We start from the raw sequence: 20,553 nt of genomic DNA on the forward strand, positions 1-20,553 counted from the left end.
CGGCGATTCTTGCCGAAAAGCGACAAGTTTGCAGGAATGATTTATACATTGGGATCATCTGCTGTTGTACCTTTCCACGGCGAGAGGCATCCAATGAAGCCGTTGGTCGGGAATCGACAAGTCCCGTCTCTTGGGCTATTTTTTCTAAATACAGCATAGGTTTATATTTTATTTATTTGGTAAATTATGTTAATTCTCTCAAATGCGTGGATGAAGACTATGACAATATTAAAAACGTTCAAATGATTACCTTGTAAAGCCTTAAACTGTTCGATGCGTTTCCCCAACACTGGATAGCCATCCAGTATCTGCTCCAGCCGGATGAGGTTAGCGCTGCTCAGGATGTCCTTGCGCTCCATAGCTAAGAAGACTTCAAGAGTACACTAAGAGAGAGCATTGAAAATTACAAAGTATAGCATTATAACAGACTATTCCTCTGTAAAGCACTCTGAAGGTAGAAGTGTGCCATCTAAATTAACTTCCCTTAGGACTTTGAAATGTTTGTAGAATAACAGTTTGAAAACATTATAAAAATGGAAACTATATTCATAATTAGAAAGATTAACAAAACAGCAGCCGTGGGTATTGAGGAAGAACTTACAACATTCAACTCCAGTGCTGAACATTGGAGGTCTTTGGTTAAAAGAAATTTGATTTTTTCCAATTCTTTTTTGCCGATGCCTTCCGAAAGTTGATAAAGCAGCTTCCTATATGACGAAGCATACGTTTAAAATTGGAAAAATCCAGTTTATCTAGATAAATGTTTATGCATGTTGGGGGGGATGGGGAAATTCTTTACCTGTAAGGGGAGATAAGGCTTTCTGTAGTAGACACCTTACTATTGAGATCAAGCTCACGCAGTAACTGAAAGTGTTCGATGACACAGAGTAGATCGGCGAGTAGGTACGGCTGATCCTCAGAGAGGACGTCTTTTTCCTCCAGACGTTGGAAGAGGTCAATGGGGGACTCCACCAAGCGTATATCACATTTCAGGATATCCTTGCAGAGAAAGGCTAATGCTTTTGTGTCATCTCTGCTCAGGGCCTGGTCCACCTTTAGTAGCTTCTCCTGGAACTCCATCTCTGTTCCAAAAGTCAGATGTTAAAGACTGTTTTGTTATTGTTGCAGTTAGGAGATATAGGCCTAAGCATGACTATGTGCGTTGGCCGCTACGATAGAGTGCCAGGCGTTCAACTTGAATCTTCCTTGTTGCATGCACACCTAAGACAGTTCTATATGTATTGATTAACTTTTTAGAAGCTGCTCTGCTATGAAATCCAGCGTCACTCTATTTCCAGGAAGGGCGCACAGTAGTGCTCAATAGAAAGAAATAAAAGCATGTAGGCTAAACCTAGCCTGGCTATTGCCAGTCCTAGCTCAATCGTAGATTGCACGTTGCTCTGTGGAAACTGCTGTCATTTTCTTCAGCACAAGAGGCGTGATCAATGGGCCTAGTTCAAATGACTCTGTACGCAATTGGCTGCTTGCCAAAGACGCATTCTTAATTTGTCTGTTTTTAGCCGAATTACCAAAACGCTATAAACTTGGAACGATAGGGGCATGTCTCATGGTAAAAACGAAATCGCTATTTTAAACCAGTTACAAGGCTTTACGACTCGATATTTAGATTGGTGAACACAGAGCTTGTGACATCAGTCAACAACACGCAAGCTGTTGGTTTGTTCCTGAATCCTCGGACGCCAGCCTTCTGAGTTACGTCATTTCCGGTCTCTGAGCATTTATAGTATTCCCGTTCGTCCTTGTGATTGTGTCATGAAATTGGCTAGTCGTTTATTATTAGCTACATTAGCCTCTTTAGCAAACCAGTCCGAAAAGAAACAACACAACTTTACATTGTATTGTACGCATAGCAAAACCGTGCAAAGCATAAATTGGTGAATAAAGTAGCAATGTAATCAAGTGTGTAAGAGCATTTTTTAAAAAAAATCAACATTAAAATGACCAACGTGGTAGAGATACAAAGAAAATAAATCTTTTAACAGGTGCAGCTATTTCTGTTGAGAGCGTCATCACTACCCTCGGCTTACTCTCAGAATTCCGAGAGACGTAGACGAAAAGAGGGTGGTGCCTCAGAGAAATGCCACAAGAAAGCTGGGAGATTTCCGACTTCTGACTCGGAAAGCTGGAGTCCGAGGATTCAGGAACACACAATAATTTCCGGTCTCGGAGCATTAATAGCGTTCCCGTTCGACTTTGTGATTGTGTCATGAAAATTGCTAGTCGTTGTTAGCTTAATAACTTATCCTGCACCAATCTTTGCCAGTGCGGCAGTGCCTGTCAATGATGAGGACACACAGAACAAGCATGAAACTGATGACGATGATAGTGATATGTTAAGACTTGTTGATTGCCTTACACATTAAACACATTTGTCATGAAGAGCATGTTGGCCCTTAATAGACATTAATATCCATTAATTCCAATAGCCTCCTTTTTAGCTCACCTCAACTTTAGTGGGAGCAATGAGTTTGCGTAGCTGTGTTCGAAATCGTTCCCTATCACGGATATAGTGCACTATATAGGGCGCTCGCCATTTTTTTAGTGGTGTTCGAATTCTCAGTGGTGAATTTCATGCACTATACAGTGGACTTAAAATACCCAACATTTGAGTGAACATACGATGTTCCGTACATGTTACTCCCGTACACCACAATGCAATGCGGTCGTGTTTTCCGGAGGAGAAGAAGCTGAATAACTGAACATTTCTGAATAGAAATGTCAACAATTTATTTGGGATTTAACAAAGAAAATGTAACAATCAAAATTAATTTAAAAAAAACCTTGATCAAGGAAATGTAACTTTTAACATCAATACAACCTCCAGCTTTCCTCGTGAGTGCCCGGTTTGTTTACATGATGTGGGCGCAGCTGTCTGCGTCACACAAATACCCGGCGCATTTACTGACGCAAAAGACGTTTAGAAATGTTCAGCGTAGTGTCCGAATTCTCGTTTGTTCGTTCCCTATATAGTGCACTATATCATAAACACTATATAGGGAATAGTGAGTGAATAGGGAACGATTTCGAACACAGAGCCTCTTCGTCTTTGCGGTATTTTTGCGTTACTTTTTCTGGTATATTTTTTTCTCACGTCGCGCCCCCCCTGAAGAACTCTGGCGCCCCCCAGGGGAGGAGCGCCTCACAGTTTGAAAACCACTGCTCTAGGTTATTAGAACCTTTTTCACGGCAGCCATTTTGTAAAATCCAAGATGGCAGGCATATAGGTATCAGGGCAAATGAAAACATTTTTCTGATTGCTTATAGAATAAAGTTTCCAAAAATGTAGTTTTAATACTCTCCACAAAAATCTGGCGACATTACATAATGAACCAGCCTAATGTATTTGCCAAGATGGCGTAGACGGGTGAACTACTGTGTGTATAAAATGTCCCTTTTAATAAACAATCTGTACACTTTAGTTATCAATGTTAAGACCCTTATTATACTACCAAAGAAGTGTCGGGCTACTTCTAGCCTTTTAAGTGGTTTAAAATAGCAATTTAGTTTTTACCATAACACATGCCCCTATTGTTCCAAGTTTATAGCGTTTTGGTAGAATCGGCTAAAATCATCCAACTTAAGAATGCGTCTATAGGCGCTTTTTTGCTCCCAAACGAACATTCCAACTCGTTTTCACACTAAACATATCCCAGATCCATTTTACACCGGATTTCTCCTTTAAGCTCTCAACGGAAAATAACATATACTAAACGTGTAGGCTACTTATAACATCCTTTCAAAAGTATAGTTGAAGAATAATATTTTTTCACCTGGGTAATTATGAATTGGATTATTATTACCTGGCGACCTTGTGTTTGAATGGCGAAAGGTTCTGTCCGCTTTAGTTTCAGGCTCCCCTATTATAGGCCTACTCCTCCACAACGTCGAGCAGAAACGTCGGAAACGCAACAAATGTAAAGTGATCATCTAGATGACGACACACGTCTGGTCTGTGGCTGTTTTATGCCGCCTTCAAAACGGTGGGAGGTTCGGACCTTAAGCTCGGAGGAAAGTGCTGTGAACACTCTGTTGGGGCCGAGTTTTCGCGCGGATTTTCACGCGGAAGTAAAGCTACCCGAGTCCTCTGAGATCACGTCCAACAATGATAAAAAGTGGCTCCTCTCCCTCTAGCACCCCGCACTGCTCCCCCGCGCCCTTCTGCCCGTTCTCGATGTCCCTTCACACCAAACGCGAAGGGGCGACACGAAAAAACCTCGTTCACGAGGATTTGCAGAGCGACACTTTCGCTCGAGTTGAAATATTTGAACTTTGCCGCGACATTCGCGTGATGACAGCAATCAGCGTTCAACAGCGTGGCCACTGAGTGACGTAACGTAACAGCCAATCAGCGTTAAACTATGGCGACACATTAGTGCCATAAAGCACTAATGTGATAAAGCAGTCGAATGCTCATCTGTGAGAATATAATTTTAACATAGATTATGAACATGTATCTAGCCATAAAAGTCTGAGAGAACTGGAGGGGGTGCCAAATCAAAACACTTAACATGACAAACCCAGTCTTCCTAAAAGTAGAGGTAACCAGAATTTAATGAAAACAAACCTTCCTACTCTCGACTTTAACACAACTACAGGGGTGGCACACACCAATAACCTAATGTCTTTGATAGAGAAAAAACGATTATATGTGATGCACATGGAAAGGGTACCCCAAACTTACCTTGCCATTTCATGATAAGAGAAAACATAAAAGGGGCAGGAGAAGTTGCATAAACAACGGAACACAAGAGCAGTTAAATCTATATAGGATGGCAAATGCTCTCACTTTTCAACAGGAAATGTACATTTCAATATCTCATTCATGAGAGTTGGTTGGTCGTTGAGTGGTGGACCAGTCTTATGGGAGGCCTCTGTGATCCCGCTTTGCATCTCCTCACTTAGGCCATTAATGTGGGTGGCATCAAGAATTTGCATTTCCTGCATCCTGTGCTGGCAGTGAAAGGGATAAACACACACAGCACACAATAGCAGTGCAGGCATAAAGCACTGCATTTAACGACTTCTTTAACAGTGCATTATGGGCTAGAGCCTTTTAACCGGCTCTACATTTGGCCCATGTGTGGTGCGAAGTAGGAGAACTCGAAAGAAGAAAATGTTGTCTGAGCATGCTCACCGTAGCACATATTCCAGTTTGTTTGTTGTTGTCCATTTCAGTTCATTCATTTCTATCAGCTCGTTACAGAGCAAACAAATATTGCTGACACGCTGAAACGGTACAAAACTGTTCCTTTCCTAAATTACACATACCTGACCGTGCCAGGTGATTAACTATATGCTTTCCCCTGAGCCAATGCGCCACCCAGTGGTCATACACAAAACTGCATGTCACCAAATAAATCAAACACAAACGAGTAGCATAATGGCTCGTAAAATGGGTACCAATTAGTGCCCTATATGGGGAACCAAATTGGTACACTCACATTTTGGACAATTTTACAATATGGGACACCCTAAGTATTGAACTATATAGTGCCCAAGTGGACCAATTGGAACTGAGCCTGGGGAGCTACAGACTGGTGGGCAGACTGGGAGGAGGCTCTTCAGGGACTGGGAAGAACACACTCATCCGCAGAGTGTGGGAAGGTTGGGGCATCTGTCTCATGCTGCTGGTGGGGTCGGACATCTCGCTCACGTCGTTGTTCACCTCCGTCAGGATACTGAGTAAGTCTTTGTCACTGTGAAGGCAAAGAACACAATTCCCAGTCAGTAATAAGTCAACAGTTATAGGAAGTTGTTTCCTCGTAGTCCGAAAGAGCTTAACTTTTACATTCATTGATTATTTTTTCTGATATCAGTATGAGGATACAAATTTAAAATGCAAAAACAACTGGATATCAATATTAAATGATGGCACAAAGAAAATAATTATATACAAAATAAAAATCTAAGGTGAAGTGTGTAAAGCATGCAACGGTTATGGAAAAATACATTTAGAAATGTTTTTGTAGCGACAGCTTTCCAATCAAGGCCACTAAGAGGATTACGTGGCCTCCATGCAGTTACGCTTCTTTCCAAACAAATCCAAGTCCAGATGTGAGAATAGTTTGAAAGTTTATTTTACTGAAAAGATGGACTAACAACTGATGAATAATTAACAATAACAATGATGACAACGACGGTAAACAGAAAATATCAGGAGCGCCACTAACCCCCTTTCCATAACTCGTGTTATGGAAAGGGGGTTAGTAGGCTAGACATAAAACCGGAAAACAGATCGTTCTGGAGACCAGACTTCATAACAACAAGTATGGACGCCCGCAGGGACCTCTTTGCGCTTCTTTGCTGAATCAGATGAACCAGTTATTAGAACTGCTTGCGATGGTTGAACATGGGCGAAACTAATAACCCTCGCTGAATGCCGAGGTGGGTTCGCTTCTGAGAGCATGAGATGCTGCGTTCAGGTCCGGGGACTCAGACACACTCAGGGACGCACGGCGAAGCAACCGGCATAAAGACAGCAAAATCGGACTATGCGTTAAAGATACAAGGGCATTTCATCTCTAATGACCCACGTAGCATGTGGAAGGGCATAAAGTGTGTTACAAATTACAGCAAGAAGAATGCACAATGACCCACGACCCCTCCTTGCCTGATGCTCTGAACCACTTTAATGCCCGTTTCGAGGCCTCCAATAACTCCCCTACCACCAAGATTACATCCTCGCCAGGGGACTACCGTCTGGGCTTTTGGTAGTGGCTGTAGCAGGAGTGCAATCTCCCTCTCTGATACACTCAGTGTGTCACCTGTGTCAATGACTATAGACTTATTGCTCTCACCCCAATCATCATGAAAACATTTGAGAGGGTGTTGATGTCACATATCACAACACCATTAACATTACATCCGACTGTCACCAGTACGCTTACAGGCAGAACCGTTGAACTGCTGATGCACATTCAGCCGTTATCCACCAAGCCTTCACACATCTGGAGACTAGTAATTCATGTGTGAGACTACTTTTTCTGGATTTTAGTTCTGCTTTCAATACAATCATTCCACAGACACTGGTCAACAAGCTGTCAGCACTCTGTCTCGCTCCATCAATTTGGAATTGGATACTGGATTTCCTGACCCACAGACCTCAGTCTGTTAGGATTAATAACCTCGAATCCTCACCCACCATCCTCAACACCGGCAGTCCTCATAGCTCTGTGCTCAGCCCTCTACTGCACACACTGCTTACTCACGACTGCAGAGCACACTACGGCAGTAATGTCAAAGTTAAGTTTGCAAATGACATAGCCGTGATAGGACTTATCAGCAATGAGGATGAGACGGCTTACAGGCAGGAAGTGAGGGGACTGGAACTGTGGTGCGGGGAAAATAACCTGATCCTGAACATAAAGAAGATGAAGGAGTTGATTGTGGACTTCCGCAAAAAGGGCCCTACCCCTCCCCCCTCTACATCGACAAAAATGTCTAAACACGAACGTTTCACTCACCGTGGAACCAAGAGTACAAGTTTCTTGCACAAGGACTGGATGAACCAGGAGCCTTTCTTCTTGTCTCTGAGAGAGACATAGGAGGGAGGGGTAGACTTGCTGATCAGGAAATCTGCCATGCTGGGTAGCGACTCATTCGCGAACACAACGTTGCTGCGGAGATCCCCATGGCTGCTGGGTTCGTCGGTCTGGGCGTGGACCCTGGGGCGGCTTGTTCCGTCAGTTTGGTCGTGGACCTCAGGGTCGACGGGTCCGTCGACCTGGACGGGGACCGCCTGCTCCCTCTGGTTGCCCTGGCAGGCCTGGATGAAGAACAGCTTGGGCTTCCCTCTCAGGGAGGTGCACCGCACCCCATTCAGAAGGTCTGTGAGCTCCTCCAGCTGGACCATCCCCCCGTCCACCCCGTACACGCCGCCCTTCAGGCCGTGGCTCAGGACGACGCAAGCCACGCAGTCCATCCCACTGTGGTCCCTGCTGGCCAGCTCCCGCATGGAGGAGAGCATCTGGTCTCTGGTGGCGTCCTGCAGCACCTCCACCTTGAAGCCCAGCCAGGTGAACACATGCCTCAGGCTCTCTGCAGGACCAGTGGAACGCACATGTGCACACACACACACACACATAGACAAAGATGTAACAGGGCTGAATCTTTGCAAAAATCGAACAATCTATATATTTTGTTAAAAGTTTTTATAACATGATCTGGTAGTGTGTATGTACTGTAAAATATTTTCGCGACAGTGGTTGTGGTCGCCGTGTTCCGTGTGCCGCTGGAGTTGGCAAACATTGACACCATCACTGAGGTGTTCATGGTGGAGGGTTAGGTGGAGTGTGTTTTGTGTGTGTGTTATTAAAGGGGTCGGTGTACGGGGCATGAGAGTTGCAAACTTCTGAACCTGGGCTCTCGTCTCGTCATTCCCGTGCTGCTCGCAACAATATGTGTAAAGGAGCAGAGCACAATATATAAGTATGTTATTACTATGGGATGGACCTACCTGTATCAATGTGTGTCCCTATCCGATTGCTTTGGCTTCCATGGGAACGGCTGAAGTCAAAGTTGTTAATGATCAAGCAGAAGCCTCTCTGTTGAGCCTTCATGGGGTATCGCGTGGGATCCGTCTGATCCTGGAAACACAAAATTGTGGGAGATGGGGCTTCATATAACACCAGAGGTCCAAATCGGACGGTAATGTTGTGTAACCATTAAAGGTACTTGAGAAAGTTGTGGACCAGACTCCAAAGGGTTTGGTTTCACTGGATCAGTTTTTTTGCGCACGTACAGCACAAGTAAATGAGATCTCTGTATTTGACCCACGACTAGCTAGCCTGGAGACCCGTAACCTCTCATTCTGTGTTGCTGCAAGGATCGGTCTGGACCTCTAGCCGCCCAAACCGATTTCAAGGAAATACAAAGTAATCAGGGCATAAACCAATAAGCCAATAAGGGACTGTGTCACACACATCCATGAGGGCAGTTATTGCTGAAATAGACTCAATATCAAATATTGTTGGAATCTGAATCAAAAGACGAACGAATTCTCCCCCAAAACTGATCATGGGATGATCATGCGAAATAAGGACATGGTTTATTTATACATTGGGATCATCGGCTGCTGTTGTACATTTCCACGGCGAGAGGCATCCGATGAAGACCTCCGATGTCGGAAGTCGACAAGTCTCGTCCGTTGGGCTATTACTCCTAAATACAATATAGGCAGCACTCGAGTTGAGGGGGGATGTGGGGGGATGGCATCCCCCTTTGGAATTAAAATGATCAAAATCATCCCCCTTCTGAAACAGCCATCCCCCTTCCCATCCCCTGTTATTTTATCAATTAATGTGGAAATATTACTGCTATTTCATTATAGCGGTTTCCTTTTTCAATTCGGCGCAACGTTATTTTTCCCAGGGACAGATTTAACAGCGATGCTGCATTCTCGGGCAGTATGCTATTGCGCAGGCACGCTTGCTGCGCGCCTGCGTGCTTGCCCAATAGTGCCTTCACGAGCTCTCATTCCACAACGTACGAGACACTGGTAGCGTAAAGCTGTCTCTGCATCTCGGACATCGCTTCCGCAGTCAACTCTGTTCCCTTTTCTCGCTTTCATTCCAACCCGTGAGCAACGCTAGTCTCCCTTCTCTGCCGAATGCATTTATGAAAAAAGAAAATAAAAAAATAAAAAAGAAAAAGAATAAGAATCAGTTTTTAAAATCCTTAAATGTGATGCATGCCTCCGAATCGTGTGATGCGTCCGATCAGCTGCGTTTTTGGGGATCCAATAAGAGCGATGACTATTTTATCCCAAAAAATATATAATAATATTAATAATAATAATAATAATAATAATAATTATCACACCGTTGGTCTCCCACCATATGCGCTGTCATCAGCACAAATGAGCACCTAAAAGTTAAAATCCACCATCCCCCCTGGCTTTTTATTACAACTCGACCACTGAATATAGGTTTATATTTTATTTAGTTGGTATATTAGAATTCTAATTCTCTCAAATGCGTGGATGAAGACCATGACATTATTAAAAACGTTCAATGTTTACCTTGTGAGTCTTTGTGAGTACCATGTGAAACTGTTGGATGTGATTCCGCAACATCGGACAGACATCTTCCAGGATCTGCTCCAGCAGGTCGAGGTGAGAGCTGCTCAGGAGGTCCTTGCGCTCCATTTCTAAGAAGACTTCAAGTGTAGACTAAGGGATAAGAGCATTGAAAATTACAAAGTATAGCATTATAACAGACTATTCCTCTGTAGAGCACTCTGAAGGGCCTGTTGGAAGAGTGCTGCCTAAATTAACTTTTTGAATAACATTTAAGATGAAGAGTTTGAAAACATGTTCAATAACTATGACCAATATTCATAATTAGAAACATTCACAAAAGTATTAGTATATAGAGTATTGAGAAAGCACTTACAACATTCGGCTCCAGTGCTGAACGTTGGAGGTCATTGTTCAAAAGAAATTTGATTTTTTCCAATTCTTTTTTGCCGATGCCTTCCGAAAGTTGATAAAGCAGCTTCCTATATGACGAAAGCAGACATTTAAAAGTGGAAAAATCCACAGCTTGTCTAGATTAACAATGTTAATGAATGTTTTGGGGATGGGGTTTTCTTTACCTGTAAGGGGAGATAAGGCTTCCTGTAGTAGACATCGTACTGTTGAGATCAAGCTCACTCAGTAACTGAAAGTGTTTAATGACATGGAGTAGATCGGCGAGTAGGCACGGCTGATCCTCAGAGAGGACGTCTTTTTCCTCCAGACGTTGGAAGAGGTCAGTGGGGGACTCCGTTGAGCTTATATCACATTTCAGGATATCCTTGCAGAGAAAGGCTAATGCTTTTGTGTCATCTCTGCCCAGGGCCTGGTCCACCTTTAGTAGCTTCTCCTGGAACTCCATCTCTGTTCCAGAAGTCAGATGTTACAGGCTGTATTGTTATTGTTGTGGTTAGGAGAGAGGGCTGATTAACTTCTTAGTAGCTGCTCTGCTATGAAAAATGGCGTGAGTCCATTTCCAGGAAGTGTACAGCAGTGCTCAATACAAAGAAACATTCTTTGCCACACACACACACACACACACACACACACACACACACACACACCAGATCAAATCAGAACAGGTATAGATACACACACACACACACACACACACCCCGGTCCCAACCCCTCGGGCCAGGGGAGAGGTGGTGGATGGCGTGTACCGCCGATATCCACCAGTCGGAGCCAGAGAGCGTCCATTGCGTCACCCTAATCGGCGCAATGGAGAACACCTGCGACGGAGAACGACAAAGACCAGGGGTCTCATTTATAACCGTTGTAATAATTTATAACCACAAAACGGGGCTGAAAGTGGCGTACGTGACTTTCCACGCCAAGGTAGCGATCTATAAAAAACTAACTTGACGGGAGAATGTGCGCAGCCCTAAGCAAACTCTGACCCATGCGTATGTAACGGGTGTTGAACTGCTTTGTGTTCTGGCGAATGCGTTGGAAGGGTGGAAGGACGGCTGGACAACAATGGAGGGTTTCTCATTTATTGGAATCTGGATGAGCCAAAGAAAATCATGTCACCGCATGTAAACCGTCATAGCCAGGACCACATTCCCGCCTCCACTCAGATAGCCAACCGCATTCTGAGCTTGGCGCTGCATATACGTCACTAAAACACGAACTTTTCTTAAAGCGACAGTACAGGTATTGAAAACACATTGACATAGGGGTTGGAACAGGTTACAAAAGGGACCTTGAACATAGCTTAAACACATATTTACTTCTTACTAATCAGAATTTGGTGACATTTCAACATAACTAAAACATGTTGTTTCACCCTGGTTACACGTACGCATGGTTTGGAGGAAAATGAGAATTGGCGACACAGACGGTGTGGTGGTGAACTGAAGTCAGACTGAAGAAATGTAGAGTGAGAAGAACGATTATGTTTTATCATCGCCCTTCATAAGTTTAATTTCAACCCGTATCATGCGTTAGATCTATGTAATCAGAATAATTTAAGTCAACTGCGTTATTTCTCAGTTATAACTCCAGAAACATCTCCTTAGAATCGAAGGGTTTCAAAATTCTCTATATTTAATCCCGTCACTCCATACTGGCCACTGACGGCGCGACTGCATGGAATAAAGCATCTATCCAACATGTGTGAATAACATAATATTTTTATGTGACACTGTAAACACATAATCAAATGTCAATTAAATCCCAAGTGCGGAAAACCAAGCCACATACTCCTCATCACAATCGTTATATTATTGTCCGTTCCTCTTGATGCTTTTCATGACAAATCAGGCATTAAAAAGGAGTTATGTTCAAGAACATTTAACGTGGGTGATTGCAAACTGATTATCCAAGGTGTTCTCGTTCAGTCTTATTACCGTAACCCTATAAATACAGCGGCGAGCCCCGTGCGTAATGCTGCACCATGGCACTGCTGGAGGACCATGCAAATGGCAGGATTCGGAGGGAGAGGGTCTTCAGGGACCATAACGATTCATTGGTACATAAAAATATGTACCTTTATGTTAGGCCACTTCTTTTTTAATTCTGGGACTGTGAGATCTGTGCCACTGACAGAGTTCACTGCTGCAGCAACATGTTGCCACTCACTCTGCCTTTTGTTGTAAGTGATCCCAATCCCATGACCGCCGAACAAAACTACTTTTCGGGCCTCCACCTCACCCACAAGTGTCTCCACACGCTTTTTTGCTTTTCTCAGTCCTTCTGCCATTGTTTCCGACAAGACATAATACTTGCATCTGAGTCTGTTTTATATGCAGATCGCATTTATGAGGTCGTATGCATTGACCATTTATGGCTAAAAAGGGGCGTGTACAGGGCGGAGCGTGAAGCTGATTCAGCTGCGCACACTTGTAGGCACTCTGTGATTTATAAAGCAAAGATTGCTTAGAGGCAGGCCCGCCGCTCCCTATACGCAGAGTACGCAGAGTGCGTAGGGCACCAAGTACCTGGGGGGGGGGCACCAAAAATTATGGTTTGTAAAAAAAAAAAATAATAATAATAATTATTACATTGTTGAATTAAAAAAATATATAAATTAGTTATGAAGAGGCCCACTGTTGTTTTTTCTTAATTGCATAGCCTATCACTCAATTTCGGCAATTATATGTTTTTACCTAATATATAAAAAGAAGCTCCCCTTCCCCCCCCCCCCCCGCCCCACTTTATAAATGAGACCCCAGGTACCCTTTAAAAGGCTGTGACTCGTTCTCTTAGGCAGGAGAACTGGGAGCACGGGTGAACCAGGGAACCTCCGGGACCCGATACGGATGGGTCGACAAGCGGATCTAGCGGACCTTTCCCTAGCGTTCCCGAGGGAGCCCGCACATACGGACTACGTTCGACGACGAGGAACGCCCCGCCGGCACAGCGCTCCAGACGGGAGCGACCTCCCTCTCCAGGGACAAGACCGGCCCGGCTGGAGAGACAATGGCATTGACTTTACCATGGCTCACGGAGCCATTAGTATTATTTTCGTTTATCCCGCGTTGGGCACCCACCCACGCGTTTCAATTCAGTTTAGTGATGGGAATTTCGGCTCTTTTCAGGGTGCCGGATCATTTGGATCAGCTCACCAACAAGAGCTCCCAAACGGCACTTCATATTACCACTTATACCTTTTATAATTCAGCCAAATGTAGCCATTTTTTACTTATGATTCGTATGTGTTTGCCTATATGTCACTTACATTTTTAAATACATCCTATTAGTATTCAACAGTAAAAAATACTTTTTCTAATATCAATATTTTGCTGTAGCCGATTGTTTTCATTGCATATGAGTGCAACATGCATCCCCGCCCCTTGCTGCTTGATTAATGGTATGATCCTTGTCTATCCACACTTATTTTGGTTGCATGCATGAACCTGACAGTCAGTCACTGCACACACGCATAGCATGCACGGAGCACCCTTACAGCGGACACTTCATATCATTCTTCCTAGGAAAACTTATATATAAAAGTTTTCCTAAAAAACAGAGCTTTCTTTCTTTGAACCGGCTCGTTCGGGACCGAACCTTCATTAATTCAGCTGACCCTGTACATGCATGGCGAAAAGAAATGTTCAAAAGGGTACCTCTCCTAGCAACCATCCTCTCGTCCTATTTCGTATGTTGGTTGAATCCATTGATCCGTTGTTATTTACCGTCAAACTCAACAGACCTGGTGGCTCAATATAATGCTATTAAGCCACCGGAGGGCTCTCAAACAGCGTGTTCCACAGCATGTTGCAGCTGTCAAGAGTGGAGGGACAGCCTTACGGGAGAAAGATGGCTATGTTTTTGCTAACCGTTTGCTGGCACCTAAGCGCTGGAAGTATGTATGTGCGTTCGAAGGGGACAAAGACAACAAGGAAAAGGTATTAGAGAGATTCGACGAGCACTGCCTGTCTTAAGAAAAACGAAACGTACGAGAGATGTGTATTCAACATCAAGGAGTCATTTGATGGTTTCCTCACAGACCTCAAGCTAAAAATTAAGTTGTGTACTTTTAATGAACTTGGGGACTCATTGATTTGTGACCAGATCGTTTTTGGAACCAACGACAAGAAAATGAAGCAAGCTGTTCAGGTAAGTGGTATTCACGTTGGATAATACAGAGAGAATATGCCAGGCTGGGGAGCTAGCAGAGCAGCATGAGGCGTCCGACGGCACCACACATGGAGCGGATGCGAAGTGGCAAGGGACATTGCACATCGTTTTCCCGGAATCTTAACATTGGAAACAACCGCTCTCCTAGAAAATCCAACTGAAAAGGGATGCCAATTTGCATTCCCAGAGGAGAGTGCCAGTGCCACTTCGTGGCAGCCTGAATAAGGAGGTGGCCAGGAGGACAAAGTTTGGGGTCATTGAACATGTGGAACAACTGACTCCATCACCTGTGTAAGGGAAACTAATGGTGAGTTAAGAGTCTGCCTGGATCCCGACGATCAGGATCCTTGCAATTGTTGCCTCAACAAAAAGGCAACGCAACTAATTAAATTTCCCATGTAATTCGCCACCATCAAGCTCTGTATAACAAGTGTATAACGCTACAAAATCACACCATTATACAATGATAAAATATATATATGTATATATATTTCGCAATACGTATCGCAGAAAGACAAAGGGGTGACGTGTTATCCCCATGGTTACGGCCCACCCGAAGATACTGTAGCGACCCCGCAGGAACATGGGGGAGACTCTTGGGGAGTTCATGGGGTAAAGAGGTTGCCCCTAGGTCAGCTGATCGGTCAGGTTCAGAAAAGGGGAGGGGCCGTCGTTGTGTATCAGCTTTATAATGAGCGATGTTGCATATGAAATACACCCCACACCGCGGTGTTAAGATGAACCCTCTCTCGGACGCGGCCACCAACATCAACCGCTGCAGACGGAGCTCCACACAGCCACGTGGTGCCGTGAGTTACCATCAGGGGTGGACTGGCTATCGGGAGGTTCGGGAGATTTCCCGAACGGACGGACGGTTTCAGACTGAGTCGGCCGGCCGTAATTTTTATTATTTTTAGGAAAATAAAAAATAATAAAAGTGACTTGACTTGAATAAAAGTGCCTGCTGGATGTTCGCAAGAAAGCGCGAAACGGAGCTCTGGCCTGGTAGTAAAACGGGGCCGATTTATAACCTCAATTTAGAGGGGGGATCACTTTAAACAGTGTTGGGACTAACACGTTATTAAGTAACGCGTTACAGTAACTACGTTACTTTTGCGGTAACGAGCACAGTTACTAATTACTTTGTCAAAATCAGGAACGCGTTATCGTTACTGCGATTTAAACAGGCTCGTTACTCGTTACTTCACGTGCATAACCCAGGACTACAGTTTCCGTGGTTGACGTGAAGCGGACGTGAGTCACGTGACGCAGCGACGTGCAAGTAAATGAATTAAAACAACGGCGGCAGTCGACGGTCCAGGCGTTGTATTTCTCTCATGGAAATATGCACATTATTTTTCCTTTCTGACAGTAAAAGACATAAGGAATATTTTGGTGACCTGTCATCTTTGTGGAGGTTCGAAAACTCTTGCCACATCAAAAACTAGCAATTCTAATCTGATGAAACATCCTCAGAAACAACAGGCATCTACCAAGCTAGTTGAAAAAGACCCTGAAGGTAACACAGGTGATGCTGCTGCTAACGTCAGCTCCGCCGACGCTAAAGGAGAAGCCACTCCAGTCAAACAACGAAAGCTTGATTTTACAAAGCCTGTTGCACAGTCTATAACCCAGACACAGCTAAACAAATGATGGAGATGTATGTCTAAGACTGATATAGACATAGACATACTAACATAGACTACTAAAGCACTTTATCCACCATTATTGATTTCATCAGTTGTTTTATTTATCTAAACGGCCAGAGTGGAGGAAATATTATTTTTGTTAAACATTAACTATGTTTGTGAGGCTGAAAGTACTTTTTATTTATTTAGTTTCTCTTTGTGAGGCTGAAAATACTTTTAAGTTTGCCCATCATTATTGATGATGAGGTCTCCAGTTGGTGGAGTTTAGCTGTTTTGAGTTAAGGTTAACTTACAAAGAACGGATAAACCTCACTGTGTTTACATTGAAAACATCTATTGTATCAGTTTTGAACTATTGATTCCTACAGTTGCTAAATGGTCTGAGGCACAGTTTAATTTTTGCACAGCCAAAACAATACTTTGTACCTGCTTCAATGGCTACGATAAATATGCCTATCAAAAGTTTCAAAACATACTATATGTTGTGTTTTGTTGATCCACTGCTTCATCGTAGTGATACTTGGTACAATGATCAAATTTTACAGTTGTTTTGTCGAACACTTTGCCACATCAACCCCAAAATGTACGTGTAAGCAATTACGTGTAAGCAAGCCAGAGGACTGGCAGCCTCCCTAGGTATCCAGTTAGGGAGGTCCTTTGCCACATTAACACAATAAGATAGTTTAGAAAAAAAAAAGTTACTTTCCCTAGTAACTAGTTACCTTGAAAGTAACGAGTAACTTAAAGTAACTGAGTTACTTTTGAAAGAAGTAACTAGTAACTGTAACAAAGTTACTAATTTAAAGTAACTTGCCCAACACTGACTTTAAAACACAGTGTACGGGGCTAAAAGCGAGCGGCCGAACTGCCCACCCAAATTGGACTGCTCCGCGTTCTTTCAAATCTGATTGGCTCAGCCTGACACACGGCCGGGTCACTTACTTCCTGTTTAACTCCCTCTGAAGTCACAGAAAAATATGAAAATGTTGAAAAGGAGCAGGTCACAGCAGCGTAGATATGACAGGTGCACTAGCGGGCATGTTTGGCAATATAATAATGACTTAAACTCCTAAACTCATTAATATTAGCCTTACATTATATGTATTTTATTTCTTTGTCTTTCATTTTGTTATTTTCTTTGTATTTAAAGGGTAACTGTTCCTCCTAAATTATGAAAAAAACATAAATTAAGAGAATATCCACTATTCCCTTTAATGTATTGGCCTGCTTGATTAGAATTATTTGTTACTTCTCATTTTCATGCTGGTGTAGCTCTACAGTCAACACAGGCAGATTCAGAGTCCAGCAACAGGGAAGGTGAGCTAGCTACCGAGATGAGGGATTTAAATTTTTTGAATTTGTATTGTTGTATTGTATTGATTTGTACTTTCTTCCACCCTCAACAACCCCCCAGAAAAGGTGTGCGCATTTATGAAACCAATGATGGTATAAAACAGAAAGTGGTTCACATGCTGTAACAAAGACAACTCTCTGTTCTGCTCAGTATGTTTGCCTATGCAAAGCTGTCTGCACTATTTGGAACCTTTTCTCCCTTCATTTACAGAGGGTTGCTTATTTGCTTATACATTTTTGCCTGTGAACCTCACACAATTCTAACCACACCCACATCCCAACATTGACATGTATTTGCAATGCAAATATCCACGGTCAAGGACTAGTTTATATTATTGTATATATCATATATATATCATTGCCTAGAATCACGGGCGTGTGGTCGGCCGCTGCCTGCTCAAAAGGTCTGTGCTTCTCTGCTGCAAACACGACGCCTTTTCTATATTTATCTGGGGACATCTGCAAGATGCAATTAAAAAAATTGTTGCCCTTCATTGAAGTCTTCACTGGCAACATGCAATGGAATTAGCCCTGAAGAACGATCTCTTCCTCGCAGACTCCGGTGCGTTTTGGTGCAGAACTAGCCATCTCCAATCTGCAAGTCAATGGCATGGAAAAACACCTCAAGTAATGTAACTGTGATCTAATGAGGTCACTTGGTGAGAACATTAGGCTTGATTACTGGACAGAGCTTAGGTTGCCTGAGATTCGTTTTGAACTTAAAGGCTAGTTAGGGAGCCAAGCACAAAGGGCAAGGCAACTTATTGTAATTGTTAGTTTTGTTAGGGGGCCAGGCACAAGGTGCCTGGTGACCTATTTTATTTTATTATTGCATCTTTTATATTCCATGGGCTGCTGTAACAAGTTAATTTCCCATGTATGGGATGAAATAAAGTTCTTATCTTAACTTATTGTGGGTGTTTTTATGTTTATTATTCTGCTACGTTTGACTTACACATCCTAAACTGCTCGCACGCTTTTGATGAAACTTTCTACAGCTGTAGAGGCTGACTCAAGATTAACAGAGAATAAATATTACACTGATTGGCCCAAAGGTGGCGCTAGAGCAACAGTGCAAAAATGCAAACTTTGAGCAAACATATCTAGTAACCGCTTTGACTTAAGAGTCATGAAACTTTGTTCACACATGTATAATCCTCATGGTGAACAAATATGTCTCAAGAACCTATGACTTTATTTGGATTTACAACTATCTTGAACTTTGTAAAAAATACTTCCCTAAGGATCCTACATTTTTTCAATTAGACAAAAATCCTTTACCACGTATCATCTTCGGACAAATGTCTTCAATCTGACATAGAGCGAAGTCTGTACAATAATGATTTGAGCACCCAGGAGCCATTGACTTCTAAAATTAAAATTTCAATTAGGACGTGGCATTGGAATGGGCGTGGCCTGTGGCTAAAATGAACACAGTTCATAGACGGTATGTTTGATTTGAGCGGGACCAACTTAGTGGCTGTTTGGGACTAAAGTTCCAACTGCTCAAGTAAAATTAAGTCGATTGACAAAACAACATGGCCGCCAGAGGCTCAAAATCGTCCAAATTTAACTTAACGCCAAAAGGCAGGGTTCATTTTAACCCAATCATCATCAAACTTGTTGTAGTCAAAGGCACATCGGTCAAGAGGAATCCAATATGGATTTTATCCATACTGGGCTACAGGGGGAGCTATATCAATTAACTGAAAATGCAGACTTTGGACAGATATATTTTCTGACCTTTTTCTTCTACAGTCATGAAAACCTGTACACATTTGTATCTCCTCATGTTGAGCAAATGTTCCTAGGAAACCCAGAACCTATAACAAAATGGCGGCTGGACGTCCAAATTAGCCCAATCAATGTTAGGTGACTAAAGGTGGGGTTAACTTGAGTCAATTATTACCAAACTTGGTGTACTTAAAGAAGTATAGGTCAAGGTTAACCAGGCTAAAGTTAATAAAAATAGGATGATAGGTGGCGCTAAGGCAATCAATTGAAAACTTGAAAACTCATAACTCCTCAGCCTTTAGACGTACGGTCATGAAAGTTTGTTCGCCCATCAACAGATCCAAGCTGAGGTTATTCCAGCGTTATCAACCGTATGCAAACAAAATCGGTCTTAATTGTCTTCGTCAGGGTCTTAAAGGTTTGCGTCAGTCTTAATGCTCAATCAGATTCTTCATGGTCTGCGTCAGGGTCTTAATGGTCTATCAGGGTTTTATTGGTCGAATTTATGCTAGGCAGCCGTAAAATGCTGCTTGCAGCTTTAATTAATTGTATTACCTGGTGAGATTGTGTTTGAATGGCGAAAGGTTCCGTCCACTTTAGTTTCAGGCTCCCCTATTATCCTCCTCCACAACGTCCAACAGAAACACGATTTCTAAATTGATCTAAATGAAGACACACGTCCGGTCTGTGTAGGCTGTGATACTGCCAGTTTCTGCTGTTCACCTGAACGTTTATAAGAAACCAAAATCATATTTCCTTAACTGGCAGGCGTGTCCTACCTAATGGAGGTGTTTCCCTTACTGGTAAGTCATTATAGAGTCAATCCTTATTACTTTCAGAGAAATAAAGCATTGGGATACAGCACAGTGATACGATGTCATACGTATGTGGGCCCACTACTGCTTAGGTCTTTGATAAACGTGTTATTTTTGGGGTCCTGCTGTGAACTTTGGCCGCCGCTCCCGCACAAAATCTTACGCTCAGCCACGCGTGAGATGATCTCTTCAATCTGGAGAAGTTTGACTGCTGGAGAAGTTTGACTGCTGGTAAATTTGTTTACCCAGAAGGAACCAGAAAGATCATAAAGCAATTGAAACATGACTCTCTCTCTCACACACACACACACACACACACACACACGCACACACACACACTAATATGTACCAGGCCTGAAAAAATGACAATAGAAATAGATCGTAA

The 20,553-nt window shown here is 43.0% G+C and overlaps 1 protein-coding gene across 1 annotated transcript; it reads right to left on the reverse strand.

The window, feature by feature from the left end:
- Positions 1–250: 250 nt before the first annotated feature.
- On the reverse strand, positions 251–20,040 carry LOC307073716 (caspase-8-like). The gene is made up of 10 exons (XM_079733660.1): positions 19,909–20,040; positions 10,615–10,897; positions 10,413–10,518; positions 10,040–10,189; positions 8,477–8,606; positions 7,485–8,058; positions 3,822–5,717; positions 800–1,082; positions 602–707; positions 251–383 (listed from the first exon to the last, which is right to left on the reverse strand). Exons 2-7 carry the CDS (start codon positions 10,893–10,895, stop codon positions 5,549–5,551), a joined length of 1,410 nt encoding a protein of 469 aa, XP_079589786.1. The 5' UTR covers positions 10,896–10,897; positions 19,909–20,040; the 3' UTR covers positions 251–383; positions 602–707; positions 800–1,082; positions 3,822–5,548.
- Between the last annotated feature and the right edge of the window lie 513 nt (positions 20,041–20,553).

This window comes from Pollachius pollachius (genome assembly GCF_949987615.1).
Source record: "Pollachius pollachius genome assembly, chromosome: 3".
Taxonomy (NCBI): Eukaryota; Metazoa; Chordata; class Actinopteri; order Gadiformes; family Gadidae; genus Pollachius; species Pollachius pollachius.